The sequence below is a fragment of the Aulonocara sp. 'chitande type north' Nkhata Bay genome, linkage group LG7, assembly GCF_057382095.1.
Source record: "Aulonocara sp. 'chitande type north' Nkhata Bay isolate Kocher_YH1m ecotype deep benthic linkage group LG7, A_spYH_male_GT1.1, whole genome shotgun sequence".
Classification (NCBI taxonomy): Eukaryota; Metazoa; Chordata; class Actinopteri; order Cichliformes; family Cichlidae; genus Aulonocara; species Aulonocara sp. 'chitande type north' Nkhata Bay.
The window spans coordinates 62,273,955-62,287,434 of record NC_141350.1 but is presented as its reverse complement, the minus strand read 5'-3'; the positions used below and the strand labels follow the sequence as shown (position 1 = coordinate 62,287,434).

Below are 13,480 nucleotides of genomic sequence, written 5' to 3'. Positions count from 1 at the left end.
TCAGGTAAAAGTGACCCTTTCTGTGTGCTGGAGCTGAACAATGACAGGCTGCAGACACACACCGTTTACAAGAACCTCAATCCAGAGTGGAACAAAGTCTTCACCTTGTGAGTTGACATTTATCAGTGAAAACCAGGAAAAAAGCAAACCATTTCCTTTGTTTCAACTCCTTGTATTAAAAATATATATGCATGAAAATTGCCACTTTGCTGTATTTTATTGGTTATGGTTTTCTAGTAACTGTTCTGTGTGTTGCTACTAAATTAGGTAGTAGAAGAACCTGGACCTTTAGCTGTTACTGAAGCCTTAGTGACTTCACGGCAATTTTGTGACTTCATGAATCTTTGCTCAGTGCAGATAAGCTGTTAACAAATCAAGCTCATTAAAAAGCAGGTGACACAGATGATGATTATTGAGTTGGATGCTTTTTGTGATACATATATAGCCTTCTTGGCTGTCAGAGGAAAAAGTTTATGGATGAGTAGAATGAGGAGGGGTGGGTTTTAAAAAATCGACTCAAATCGATTTTAATTTGAAGAATGTGATTTTTAAATATGAATGTAATTTTGCCAGTAAAGCCAGAATCTCAGGTTAAAGCTCAGGAAATCATTTCAACAACCACCAAACAGCTAAAACAGCAAATGATTAAAGAGCCAGTAAGCAGATTCAGCACAAAGATGGAAACACAAAGTGTGAATCCCCATGTTAATATGGTGGCACGTACACAGACACACCATAGCGTGCTGAAAGAGGCATCTCACAGATTCTGATGCTGCAGGTTTCGTCACTCCCACCCAATTCACTGAACCAGCAGCAAAAGAAGGTCAAAACTGCGCTTCACAAAAAAACATTGTCGTGAATTTACCAGTTTACCATAAAAAATCTCTATTTTCTGCATTATTCGCTTGTTTATTACGCACCAGTTTCCCGTTGTGTTCAGTGCTGTCGGCCCCAGTTTTGTTTTTTTCCCTTTTTTAAAAAAATGACCTCCAATAAGAAAGCCTAATTTCTGCTGTTTAATACCAAAGAAATGTAAACTTTTACAAATCATGCCAAACTACAAAATGCTAGGCTGTGTCTCTAATAAAACCTCTGTAACTTGTAACCAGCATCAGGTAATGTTCATATATTGATTCATGGTTTTTCTCTGTTTTTGATTGTTAAGGTTCAAAATTGTGTCTCGTCCTCAAATGCTCTTTCTCAATTCACCTGTTGCACTTCTGAGCTTTCACTAGACCAGAGGCTCACTGAGACTATGTGTATGTCTTCTACTAAATAAATGTTTTAACCAAGAACCTCTACTTAAAAGCTTAATATAAAATGATCTGATATATAAGTGTTTTGTAAGCATGTATTGCAATTCCTTCTATGGCTCCAAGTCACTTGCACAATAGATTGTCCGAACATCGCGCCGAACAAAGCTTCCGACCCCCAATTAATTGACCGAGCTCCAACTCTTTAATAAGCACAGATATGCATTGTGTATAAAATAGTCATAACTGCTTAAGGCCTTCTTAAAGCTGTCTGTTACATTGTTAAAGCCTCGTCTTAGCCTGCTGCTCAAAATAACTTCCTGCTTCTGCAACTCTCTGCAAGCCTGTTTCCTGTCAGCCTGTGACTTTTTAGCCTTTCTGAAAGACACACACTGTTCAACCCCTGAATGCAATATAAACTCCAGATTATATTATTAATGCAATGGTAATGATGACAATTATTTAACAATAGCAGTAAAATAATTTCCCTGCTCCACATGATCTACTGCAGAATATTTTTAACGGGGTTATCTGCTATAACAAGCCAGGCCAGGAAAATCTCCTTTATGTTTTTGTGTTTTATCCTCAGTTACTTCGACACAAAGGCATCTACTGTGATGCTTACGCCTCTGTGGAAGTCTCATAAGTGTCAGCTTTGTTTTTATACATAGATATAAAATATGGATATGTGCTGATAAATAATCAAATTATAATATTTTTGACTGTCTGAGTCAAAACTGAATCTAACTGAATTGAATCGCATTGGCCATCAGTTATAGAAATCAGAGCCGATACCCAGCCCTAAGAATGAGTATCTCTGTATGAGCTTCTCCACGAGCGATGTATGAAGTAGAGCCAAACCGACTGGTGATTTCTGAGGTGGATGCCAATAGAAGTGGAACTAGCGCTGCTTTTGAAAGCCTCCTGTAGCCAATCAGAAACAAAACAAAATCTGATTTTCAGTCAGACACATCAATCAACAGGACGTCAGCCATTTCCTCTGGCCTTGTTGTCTTTCATTCTGACAGAGCTCTTAGATAACTTTTTGTTTTAGCGTACTCACAGTTGACATCAGGATCAAAGCTGTGGTACACAGCATTATATTAAGGGTGAAGGATGGGTTTATTAATTTCAAGAAAAGTTATAGTGTTCATAGATAGTTTTTCTTAAGCTGCAGGGGATGCCACTTCCCAAATATTGAATACATTTCCACATATGAACTGTTCCGTCTTTCTCTTCCCCATCTACATGCCAAATATCCTTGGGCAAGATACTAACCCCAAGATGCTGTCTGATGCATCTGTCTCTATATGAATGTGTGTGAATGTTAGATAGAAAGCACTTACATAGTAAGAGCATAGAAAAAAGTGCGTGTATGAATGGGTGAATGAGCCAAGTTGTATAAAGGGCTTTGAGTGCTGAGTTAGAGTAGAAAAGCACTATATAAGAACCAGTCCATTTACCATACTTTTCCCCTTTTTCCTCAGTAATGTCAAAGACATTCACTCTGTGTTGGAGGTGACAGTGTTTGATGAAGACAGAGACAGGAGTGCAGACTTCCTGGGAAAAGTGGCAATTCCATTATTGAATGTGAGTGTAATAAAAGTATATGAAAGACACACGATGTGTATGTGTGTAAAGTGCTAACATGTTTGGTTGTTGAGTTGCATCCAGCTGTATGGGTGTAATGAACAGACACTAGGCAAATTGTGCAAACGATTCAGACAAAGAAAATATTGGAATTTCTCCAAATCTATAGCACACAGTTCTTAGAGTGGTAGCACCACATAGCAAGCCATATTATGTGTTTGATCATTTCATTAAAGGGGTTAAGAAGCCATCAACACAGAAACTCTGAGACTTAGAGAACAGCAATAAGCTACAGCTGGCTGAGTTGGCACAAGTACCAACGTTACGATGCTCCTATCTTTAAGATATAAAACAAACCCAGACAGGCTTTGAAAAGAAAAAGAGTTCATTCTTGTAGTAGCTATTTTGCGGATGTTTAGTATACTAAACTTATTCAGAAACTCAAATGATCAAAATGTCATGTGTGTAGCTGGACTGTTATTATTGCTTGTAGTACCTTGAATAGCAGCATGAAAACTGAAAGCTTACAAGGTGCTTAAAAAAACAGAGAATGCCCATTAGATTGGTCTTACATGCATCCACTGAGCATGTAAAAGTCTTTTTGAATCACAGAGAATCAGTTCAGTTTCAATTCACTTTTATTTATATAGCACCAAATCACAACAAAAGTCGCTTTAAGGCGCTTTGTATTGTAAGGTAAAGCGACTACATTAATACAGACAAACCCCTACAATCGATAACCAGTTAAAGTAACTAAAGCCAAACCCAATTATGTTTTTGTGTTTTAGGTTCGTAATGGCGAGCAGAAGGGATACCTGTTGAAAAATAAGGAGCTGACAGCACCGACCAAAGGGTGCATCTACCTAGAGATTGATGTCATCTACAACGCTGTGAGAGTCACGCTGTGCTGTGAATGCTCATTTTAGAACTAAGCAAAGCAAGACTTTAGGCTGGCTTTTGTTGTGGTTTTACATAGTTCTTCAGGACATTTATGTCAAGAAGGTTTTTGGCTTCTAAATGTAATCAATAAAAATGTAAAACCTCTACAATACGTACATCCACTTTTTACAAACTCCTGGACCAGATAGAAAATGTTATGCCAGACCGTATTGTGTGTTTCTCTTTTTTAAGGTTAAAGCTGCTTTGAGGACTGTGGTTCCTGCAGAACAGAAATATATTGAAGAAGAACCAAAAGTCTCCAAGCAAGTATGTATCAGTATTTCCTGCTGATGTTTTTTCAAACCGGTGACAAAACTTATCATTCTTCTATAACTTGAGACTAAAAAACAACCAGCCAGTACAATACAAATATGAGTAAAGGTTCTGAAAAGGGTCATAGATTTCAAGATTTCTGGTGTTAAGAGGAAAACTTTCCAAAGTGCCAAGGGATCTGTCATTTTCCCAATGTTTAGGTTAGTTTGGGTTGGGGGGGAAGGATGTAGAAATGAACAAGGTTCAAGAGATGTTGAGTGAGGAGGAGAGAGACTTTGTTGTGATCTTGTGTCTTTGTGATACTTTAGTGGGAGCCAGTCTAGATACAGGACTTCATATGTGAGTGTTTGTGAACCATGACTGCAGAGTCACTGGGACTGTCAGGACTTCCAGTAGAAAGGACAATGTGAAAGGAAAGTGAAGGCCAACTATGTGCTAAAAGTATATATTTGTATCTATATCAGAATCAGAATACTTTAATAATCCCTAAGGAAATTGTGTAATATATAATATATTTGTACATTTTTTTAATTATCCTAATCAGCTGCATATTTCTTTGAATCTGAATATGCTATTTTTAATAGCTGTACAGTATTTTTTTATGTTGTAAATTTGCTCCGTACAGTCTCTTGTTTCTTGTTTTTTTTTTTTAAATTAATCTTTGTGTGATTTTGCGTGCTCCGTCTGCCTGTCTCTTTGCTGAATTTCTGAATTTCCCCAATGAGGGACAATAACGCATATTTCTTTTCTATTCTATATTGTTATGTTGGTCACAAGAGCACTCCAGGATGATGCTCAGAGTGTGGACCATTGTTGGTAACCATAGACGTAGCCTTTAACTAGACGAACTAGAAGAGGTAAATCTAATTCTGAAGCATTGCCACAACCAGGAGCTCTATATTGTTGGTGTTTACATCCTAAGGACATTTAATAAGTGAAGAGGGATCAAGGGGGTTGCTAGGCAGAGCGTTTGGTAGTTATATAGAGCTGCTAATCGTCTGCACAGAAGAGGAAGTTAAGCCATGGTTGAGGATTATCTGTGACAGTATGTAAATGATGAACACGAGTGGTCCAAGCATACATCCTCGGGGGAACAGCTTAGGTCATGTAACAACTGAAATGTTTAGAAACATCTTTGTGTCTTTCAGTTGCTCCAGCAGAACTTCAACAGAGTCAAGCGCTGCATTATGGTGCTGATTAGCTGGGGAAGTTTCATCAACAGCTGCTTTGAATGGGAGTCTGCACAGAGAAGCATTGTCTCCTTTGTGGTATGAAAGGCACTAATGCACACACACACATCCCTGTACACATGACCGATGAATGATCTACTGAGTGTCATGTTGTTTTGCTTTCTATTAGCTGTTTGTGGTGGTGGTGTGGAATTTTGAGCTCTACATGCTGCCACTAGCCTTGCTGCTTCTACTTGTGTGGAACTACTTCTTCTGCTCCAGCAGGGATGGAGCTGATGTGGTGAGAAAACAAGTAAAACGCAGGCCTTCTATAAGCGCTCCTCTTTCAGACAACGTTATAATCGCTTCATTTTCTGTTGTAGTCCATGGATGGCATGTTTGAATGGGAAGTTGATGAAGATGATAAAGAGGAAAAGGTAATGATGTTTTAAAACTATAAACATTAATATGTAATATTAACCAAGAGACTTCTTAATAGAGGAACACAGGTGTTTGGCTTATCCCAGATTGCCTTTTAGGCCTTCAAAGATAAAAATGTGTTTCTGCCTATCTGCATGCTCAGTATTACATTATATAATATTAGTTTCCTAAAAAATATGAAGGCAAATATGCAAAAGTAGCATCTGGCATTCTTGTGACCATTAACCTCGTAATAATAATAATAGCTCTTTGTTAGAAATTTATGTAGTACAAGTGTTTCAAACATTTAAGAAAAAGTTTTTTTGTGTACAGTCTTACAAAGTTCAAGTCCTTAAAGAGTTTAAGGTCTTTAGGGCTTTTATTTTGAAGGTTTAGATGCTGCTGACTGACATTTTAGAAAGAACAACTAGCTAGCTGTCTCAGGTTCCTCAAAACCAAGATAAGGCTTCCAAAGTCAAGATGTGTTTTCCTACACAAACACACGGAAAGATTACTTCACAATCACCATCTGGACAGTCATGCCTATGATGCCTATGTATTCATGATGTTTCTCCTGTCCCTGTCAGGACTCAGAGCCCAAAGGCTTTATGGATAAACTGTACGCCATTCAGGACGTGTTTATCAGTGTTCAGAATGCTCTGGATGAGGTGGCGTCCTTTGGAGAGAGAGTGAAGAAGTATGTTTTCTGGGTTAACAAGTTTCCTCTCTGATTCCTTTTTGCAGCTGTTTGTTGTGAAGCTGTTAGGTGTGACTTGTGATTTTTCACATACATCCAGTTGAATGTTTTTTTTTAATGAGCTCTTTTGTCCTTTTCTACCCGCAGCACTTTTAACTGGACCGTGCCTTTTCTAAGCTGGTTGGCAATCACTGCCTTGTGTTTGGCCACATTTCTTCTCTACCTCATACCTTTACGATACCTCGTACTTGCATGGGGTGAGTCTTGATTTCACAACACACAGACGACTACACACACAGACAAAAAAATGTTACGCTATGTTGGTGTAGAGCTGGTGCACGAGAAAGGGAGTTTCAGTTACATTTTTGTGAGGCTCCAGATCGTTTACCTCAAAATTATGAAATATGGTCCTGGCTTTAGGGGGATGAGGTCTCTGCCCTTCTAGATGTTTAATGAAATACTTAGTGCTCATATTTTATTTTTATTTTTTAAGGTTGTGGGTAAACTTGTAACTAATCTAATGGGAATCCAATTAGATAAACATCCACCTGTTTCTATCTTCTGGGCTCTATGTTCTAAATGATTTATGCTCACCATGTTGGTTTTTGGACCATATTTGTGAGAGTAGAGTTAGCTTTTAAAGCAAGCAGTTTCCTGGAAGAGAAACCTGCTACTTATTGCCAGGTAACACAGTAATAGAATAAAAACTATATTAGTTATGGCATTCTTTAAAATACCAGGCTGCAACCATCTTAATTCATAGTGCAAATGAGCATTTTTACATGGGACTTTATCAAAGCAACTTGATTTGATGGTTACCAAAAAGATCTTGTAGATCTTGCCTTAGTGTTGTTGTATTTATATCATGTAATGAACCATGGTGACTCAGTCTCAGCTTGGACTGCTTGGTCTCTGCTAGTCCTCAAACAGTTGTTTTTTCTGCAGGTGTGAATAAGTTCACCAAGAAACTTCGTGATCCATACATGATCGACAACAACGAGCTTCTTGACTTCCTTTCCAGAGTCCCCTCTGATGTTCAAGTGGTGGGTAATTTTGTAATCCATGAAGAATGCATGTAAATAGAGGTACATCGTATGTAGGAGAACTTCAGAACAGGATGTTTCACAAAACGAATCCTCAGGCTACAGCGGCTGTCATTCACGAGGCATTCACGCCTCAGTCCCTGAGTTCTCAGTCAGTGTACTGCATGGACACAGTTAATACTGGAAATGTTTCCTTTTCAACATATTGGAAGAACAGTATTTAAGTGAATCACACAGCTGTCATTTACTGTGTTTGCATTTTCATTAAAGTCATAGAAAAGCATTTTAAAGTCACATTTATATGATAGATGAAGCACATAGTCCTGTTTGCTGTCGACAGCTGCCTGAGCATTAGTGTTGTGTGTGGCTTTAATAAACACCTACAGGTATCACGCAGCAGATAACATGAGACCTGCTCATACACACACATGTAACCTGATTAAAAGCACATCAGTAATTTATATTCTGTGGTCGTTTGTACAGGTGTGGTTAGAAACAGATTTCAGGTTTATGTGGTGGTTTTTCAGAAGGAGACTTTCCTGGATTTTCTTGTGCTCCATCTAAGCTCTTAGGAATCATTCAGAGAATGAATTTCCTGATCCTGCCCAGCTGCCCTCAACCTCTGACTGCGCATTTCCCCTTCACGCTGTTTCCAGAGAGAAAGCTCAGTGTTTTCTCTGTAAGAAAGTGAAGCTGGGCCTGTGTTGTTAGATTAGGTCACTGGTGCTGCTCTAGGTAGATTCTATACTGTATGAACCAGAGCTGGAGTCTGTCTGTTGTCACAGTATTATCTGTTTGTGTTGATGGACAGATGCAGTATCACGAGCTGAAAGTTGACCCCGGGCAGAGCCCCAGCAAACGCCGGAGGACAAACCTGAGCTAGCTGTAAACAATGTAAACTATCTTGTTTATATGTTTCTTGTAAATTTTAATTATTATGAGAAGTTGTAACTGTTAAGTGTTTTCTTTTTGTTACTGAGGAAGGACACTGATTTTCTAAATCTTTTAAAAGACAAGACGAAGCTGTTCATGTTTTTTAATCTCTCTCATTTCTCATAAGAACTCTGCACACAAACTAAGTAACTGTGGTAATAATAATGATTGTCATGAGTATACATGTATAGTGTGTCCCAGAGTCTGCATGTAATGAAGATGTGCTTCTGTTTGCATGTAAGCATTGCATCTCCAGCTTTTTGATTTCTCTCAACATGTTTGTGCCATTTCAAACGGGATGCCAGCGTCCCATGCTATGTTGAAGATAGAGCTGCATGCATTTATACACCTACAGTAAATAAAATCTCCTATTTGGAAATATTATCTTTTTCAGGAAACATTTCTTTCTAAAGATGAAATACTAACATCTCAGCTCAGTGGGTTTTTTTTCTTTTTGTCTGCTTCTCACTTCTTCCAGTTTGCTTTCTCTGTTTCTTTTTGTTTTTTGCCTTTTTGGACCACATCTTAGTGTTACTCGACTTACTCGTCATCTGTTCTTTTTAATCACTCGTGTTTTCATGATGTGATCTGCATGTCTGCGTAAGCTGCTGGTTGTATGTGTTTTGCATGACTGAAATTATATGCAAGGTGCTGAATGTGTTTATCTCTGCAAACTGCACTGACCTGATACTGTTTACTCTTACCACCAGATCATTACGTCTGTCGCGCTGCACATTATCTCTCTCTGTTTCCTGTTGCACTGTCTGTAATTACTGTGGTTGGAATGAAGCCAAAAGTAGGACAGACTGTATCAAGTGTGTAGCATTCCTCTGGCAAAATATATTTCTACACAGACCCACATGGCTTTCTGTGTCTGATATGCAGTTTACAAAGTGAGCTTGAGCAGATCCCTTAGAAAGATTCATTATATTTCCAAAGGTGGTAAGTAGTGTCTACATAGAGGGACTCATGAATAGGGCTTACTGGGAACAGGCCTGGGGGAGCTGGATTCTCTCTGGTCAAATTAAAACAGCCTAAACCATGAAGCCGACAGATTTACACCCTTCCTGTTCACTTCTTGTGAAACAGTGACTGCCTGCAGTGTGTCAGTGATGATAATGTTTGACAGACTAAATAAATCCATTGAGTTCTTTTAACTTTAAGTAAATTAGCACAAGGGAAAAAAAAGTGTTAATGAGAAAAGTGAATTTTAAATTCAGAGTAAAGTAGAAGATTTGAATTTCAAAGATTTGTGTTGCATGTAAAATTTTTGTTTTTAAGCTGTAGTCTTCTGACTTTTTATTGCAAATTTTTGCTTATGAAATTAATTCAGCGATTTCTTTTTATTAAGTAGTTCACTGTAGCACAAAGAAACACTGGGGTAGGATTGTAACTCAAACATCCAACTAAAAGATTACTTTCAAAATTTACTTTCACTGATAAATGGATGGCGGCAGTTAGCACTACCATCTCAATACTCCAGCAACAAGGTTCTGAGTTTTAACTCCCTTTGCCAGTAACGGCTTTGTATTTATCTACCAGCAGGGGGACCCCTTAAGTCATGGTGGATGGTAGAAGATGCCTTGGGGTCAATTTAACAAGAAGTATCAGTTGACTTCTAGTTGACTAAAACTGAACTAAATGTGCTAACATTTTAAATTCACTAGCATAACAAAAGCTACATTTTTAGAATAAAGTGGGAGCTAACTGAAACATCATTATATACTCTCAACTTCACCTGAAAGAAAATCAATGTATACAGGAAATGTTTTTAGTTCAGTTTGTCAGTCTGATCAAATCTTCTCACAGCCTGTCTGATGAGATTTTAGTGCAAAATTTGAGACATGGGATGTGAGCATGATTGCCTTCGCAAGGTGTTGTGTGCCTTGTGTTTAAAGTTTGAAAAGGAGGAAAAAAGGAGACTTGAAATGACTGAAAACTGCTGAAAGACTTAAAATGGCCAGGAATTTAATTATTTGGCCTTCACTTTGTGTGCCATGTCTGGAGAAAACCGTGGCACTGCACTTCTGAGAAAGCTGAAGGTCAGAGATTATTATATTTCAGTTTTACGTTTTTAAGAAAATCTTGTTGTTATAATTCAGGGTGTGAAATGTGAAAAAACAGTGGATTTAAGCTGTTTCAACAGAAGCCTGCACCATACCAATATGCAAGAAAGTTATGTGAATATCGCTTCCATGCAAACTAGTTTAGAAAGCATACAGACACATGCTGAATGAGGAAGTACCAAAACAGGCAAAACTGTGCAAAGCCAGATTTTAACTGATGTCTTTTCTTTGCTCTCTGCCCATCTATTTGAGCTCAGTTTTATATAGCACCAAAATATTGAATGTCAGGCCACTTTGAACTGTGAGATCAAGACTGGATTAGACAGAAACCCCAACAATCCCCTATGAGGATGGTGAGAAGAGAGAGGGAGACCGTGGTGAGAAGGAAATCTCTTTTCATGAACAGAAGATCCCAGAAGTGACCAGTTTGGGGGTGAGGAGGAAGAGAAAACAAACAGAGAATGGGATGTTTTTTGTTTTTTTTTATCTTACCATTATGAAAGACGTAAAACTTTTATTTCTTGTGCTTTTGAATTGACAGACTTAGTTTTATCTTCATGTCAAGCATTTAGAAGACTTTTACATGGCAAGAAAGGCCCTGTGATGAATCTTTCCAGCGTGACAGATTGGGAGCGTCCTTTCATGTCTTTGACCCGCTATTGATCTTCTGATTAATCACATGAGTTAAGGTGTGAAAACAGGTGTGGGTCACTCGAAGAGGAGTGAAAGAAGCCATCTATGTAATAATGTAATAGTTGATATACTTCATATGAGTCCTTTGATACTCTTTTCAAAGTAATGTCTGAATTGGAGATATAAGAAGAAATCTTGATGAGGAACTTCACATCTGTCTGAGATGATTTTAGTATCGATAATATATAAAGTCTGTCTTTATTAGAAAGGCCACTGTGTGAACATCTGCAGTGGCCTGCCTAATAAAGACAGCTCTATGAGTTTCCTGTTTTCTGACTCCATCAAAGTATAACAGTTTTATGTGTGCTGATAAATAATAGTCTTTGGTAAGCCCATCCCTCCCTCATTGTGTCATACTGGAGAGCTTATAATTCACGCCAGGAAATTTACCTTTCCAAATAAATCTATTTATCACTTTGTCTCATTCTCTAAACTGGTAATCACGGATGTGGATAAGCAAAACTAGAACAAACAGAGCAGTCTGGGCAAGATATTAGTTTTTCCCACCATTATTCTGCTCAAGTTCTAATGGCAGGAGAGCCCATCTATCAAGAGCCTTGTTTCTCTTTTTATTGATATGTGCATAATTTTCAATAGAAATTTACTACATTCATAATCTTATACCCAAATAACATATAGAAGTAGCTCCCAAGGTCTCCTAGTATTTCATAGCTTGAGAGACTAGGGGAAGTTTAAACATTAATATTAAGAGTATACCCTGCATCTGCAACAAGTTAATTAATCTAGAAACTCCTCGTTCTGAATTCTGATCATGGTATTGTCTGCCTGAAGAAAAATGTTATACTCCGTTTCCCTTATTGTAATAACATTGAGCTCTAAATGCGGATTGATCCTCATCAATTAAAAAGGGCATCACTTCCTCCAGTCTTTTTGTTAGAATGGTATATTTGTGTATATTTTTTTAAATCCTGGCTCGTTACACTGACTGGTCAATATGCGGCACACATTGGTATGCTATAGGTCAAAGTCTGTGGGACCAACTGGCAGGGATCCTCACCAGGTTGTTCAACCTCTCCCTGACTCACGCCACCATTCCCACCTGTCTGAAGGCCTCCAGCATCACTCCCAACAACAAAAAGACTAGAATAGACAGCCTCAATGACTACACAACTATAGCCTCACAAACAGCTTCTTCTCCTGGGCCACTTGGACAGTTAACAAACATTAGCACCCCACACCCAAACCCTGCCTACAAATCTGGGCCATGGTCTGAATAACTCCCATCACTCAGGGTACTCACACACAGACTCTGTTTAGACCAGCTCTTGGGAATAACCAAAATGACTGCCTCACTCTGGGGGTATGGACTCTTTGTTTTGAAGTATAATTAAAAATCTTTTGCAATAATGGTACCAATTCTTCCCTCAGTACTTATAACACTCTCCTGGGAATCTGTCATTCCCCGTCAATTAGAGTAAAAGAAGAAGACATAAGCCTGTTAATTCATGAGCTGCTCTTTCTTTTGTAAATTTATCATTGTGCAATCTCCCAGCGGAGGGCAGGTCTCGCTTAACAAGAAAGTGTTCTACTACTTACTTTCTTAAAAGTAATGGATTATGTTACTTAAGTACTCCCAGGAGAAAGTAATTCATTAATTCTTGTTACATTACTTTCTGGTTTCTCTGTAAAATGACCTGTTGTTGTGAAAAAGCAACTGTTGCTGTGACTTTGCACACTTAATTCAGCTGATTGTAGTGCATGTGCAAGTGGAATCAATAAGCAGGATAGATAGGCAGGCAGGCTAACACTTCCAACGAATAGAACTACTGGGAACTGGCTCTCTACAAGCACCGGTTCTTGATTCCCATCCCTAGATACATCTGAACAAACCACAAGATTTCTGGAATAACGAGACCAAAGTGGAGATGTTTGTCGAGAGTGCACAGCAGCACCTTTGGAGAAAACCAAAAAGCACAAACACCTCAGACCAACTGTCAGCTTGCTGGTGAAGGGATGATGATTTGGGCACCTTGCAGTCACTGAGTGGAGCATAAACTCCTCTGCATACAAAAGTGTTCTAGAGTCAAATGTGAGGCCATCTGTTTGACAGCTAAAGCCTGGATAAAACTGGGTCATCAACAGGACAATAGTTTATTTATTTAAAAGGGACAGTGGATAAATGTAAATATTCTAGAATTAGCTAAAAGTCTACTTTGCATCTGCAGTCCCTGGCAGGTCAGACAAACACAATAAATAAGGAATTTAGCACGCCATCAGGCAATGTACAACAATCTAATCCAGACAACAAATACATAAAATTACAACAAAGAATGTTATAATACAATGAAACAGAAAACAACAAATAAATAAAAACATACAACATTAAAGATAACACATATTAATATCAAGCTAGTGATCATGAATCTGATTCCTCTTTAGCCAT

At 38.3% G+C, this 13,480-nt stretch overlaps 1 protein-coding gene across 6 annotated transcripts in view; it reads left to right on the top strand.

Moving 5' to 3' along the window:
* The window catches only part of mctp1b (multiple C2 domains, transmembrane 1b), a 42,862-nt gene extending 30,472 nt beyond the window's left edge, over positions 1 to 12,390 (top strand). For all 6 annotated transcript variants that reach the window (XM_086301830.1, XM_086301829.1, XM_086301828.1 and 3 more), the window contains 11 exons: positions 5 to 107; positions 2,741 to 2,843; positions 3,632 to 3,733; positions 3,975 to 4,049; positions 5,204 to 5,323; positions 5,415 to 5,525; positions 5,608 to 5,661; positions 6,232 to 6,341; positions 6,489 to 6,598; positions 7,287 to 7,384; positions 8,196 to 12,390. In XM_086301830.1, the coding sequence (XP_086157956.1) occupies positions 5 to 107; positions 2,741 to 2,843; positions 3,632 to 3,733; positions 3,975 to 4,049; positions 5,204 to 5,323; positions 5,415 to 5,525; positions 5,608 to 5,661; positions 6,232 to 6,341; positions 6,489 to 6,598; positions 7,287 to 7,384; positions 8,196 to 8,267 (1,058 nt within the window). In that variant the 3' untranslated portion in view covers positions 8,268 to 12,390. The remainder of the gene's footprint in view (positions 1 to 4; positions 108 to 2,740; positions 2,844 to 3,631; positions 3,734 to 3,974; positions 4,050 to 5,203; positions 5,324 to 5,414; positions 5,526 to 5,607; positions 5,662 to 6,231; positions 6,342 to 6,488; positions 6,599 to 7,286; positions 7,385 to 8,195) is intronic.
* The last annotated feature ends 1,090 nt before the right edge of the window (positions 12,391 to 13,480 follow it).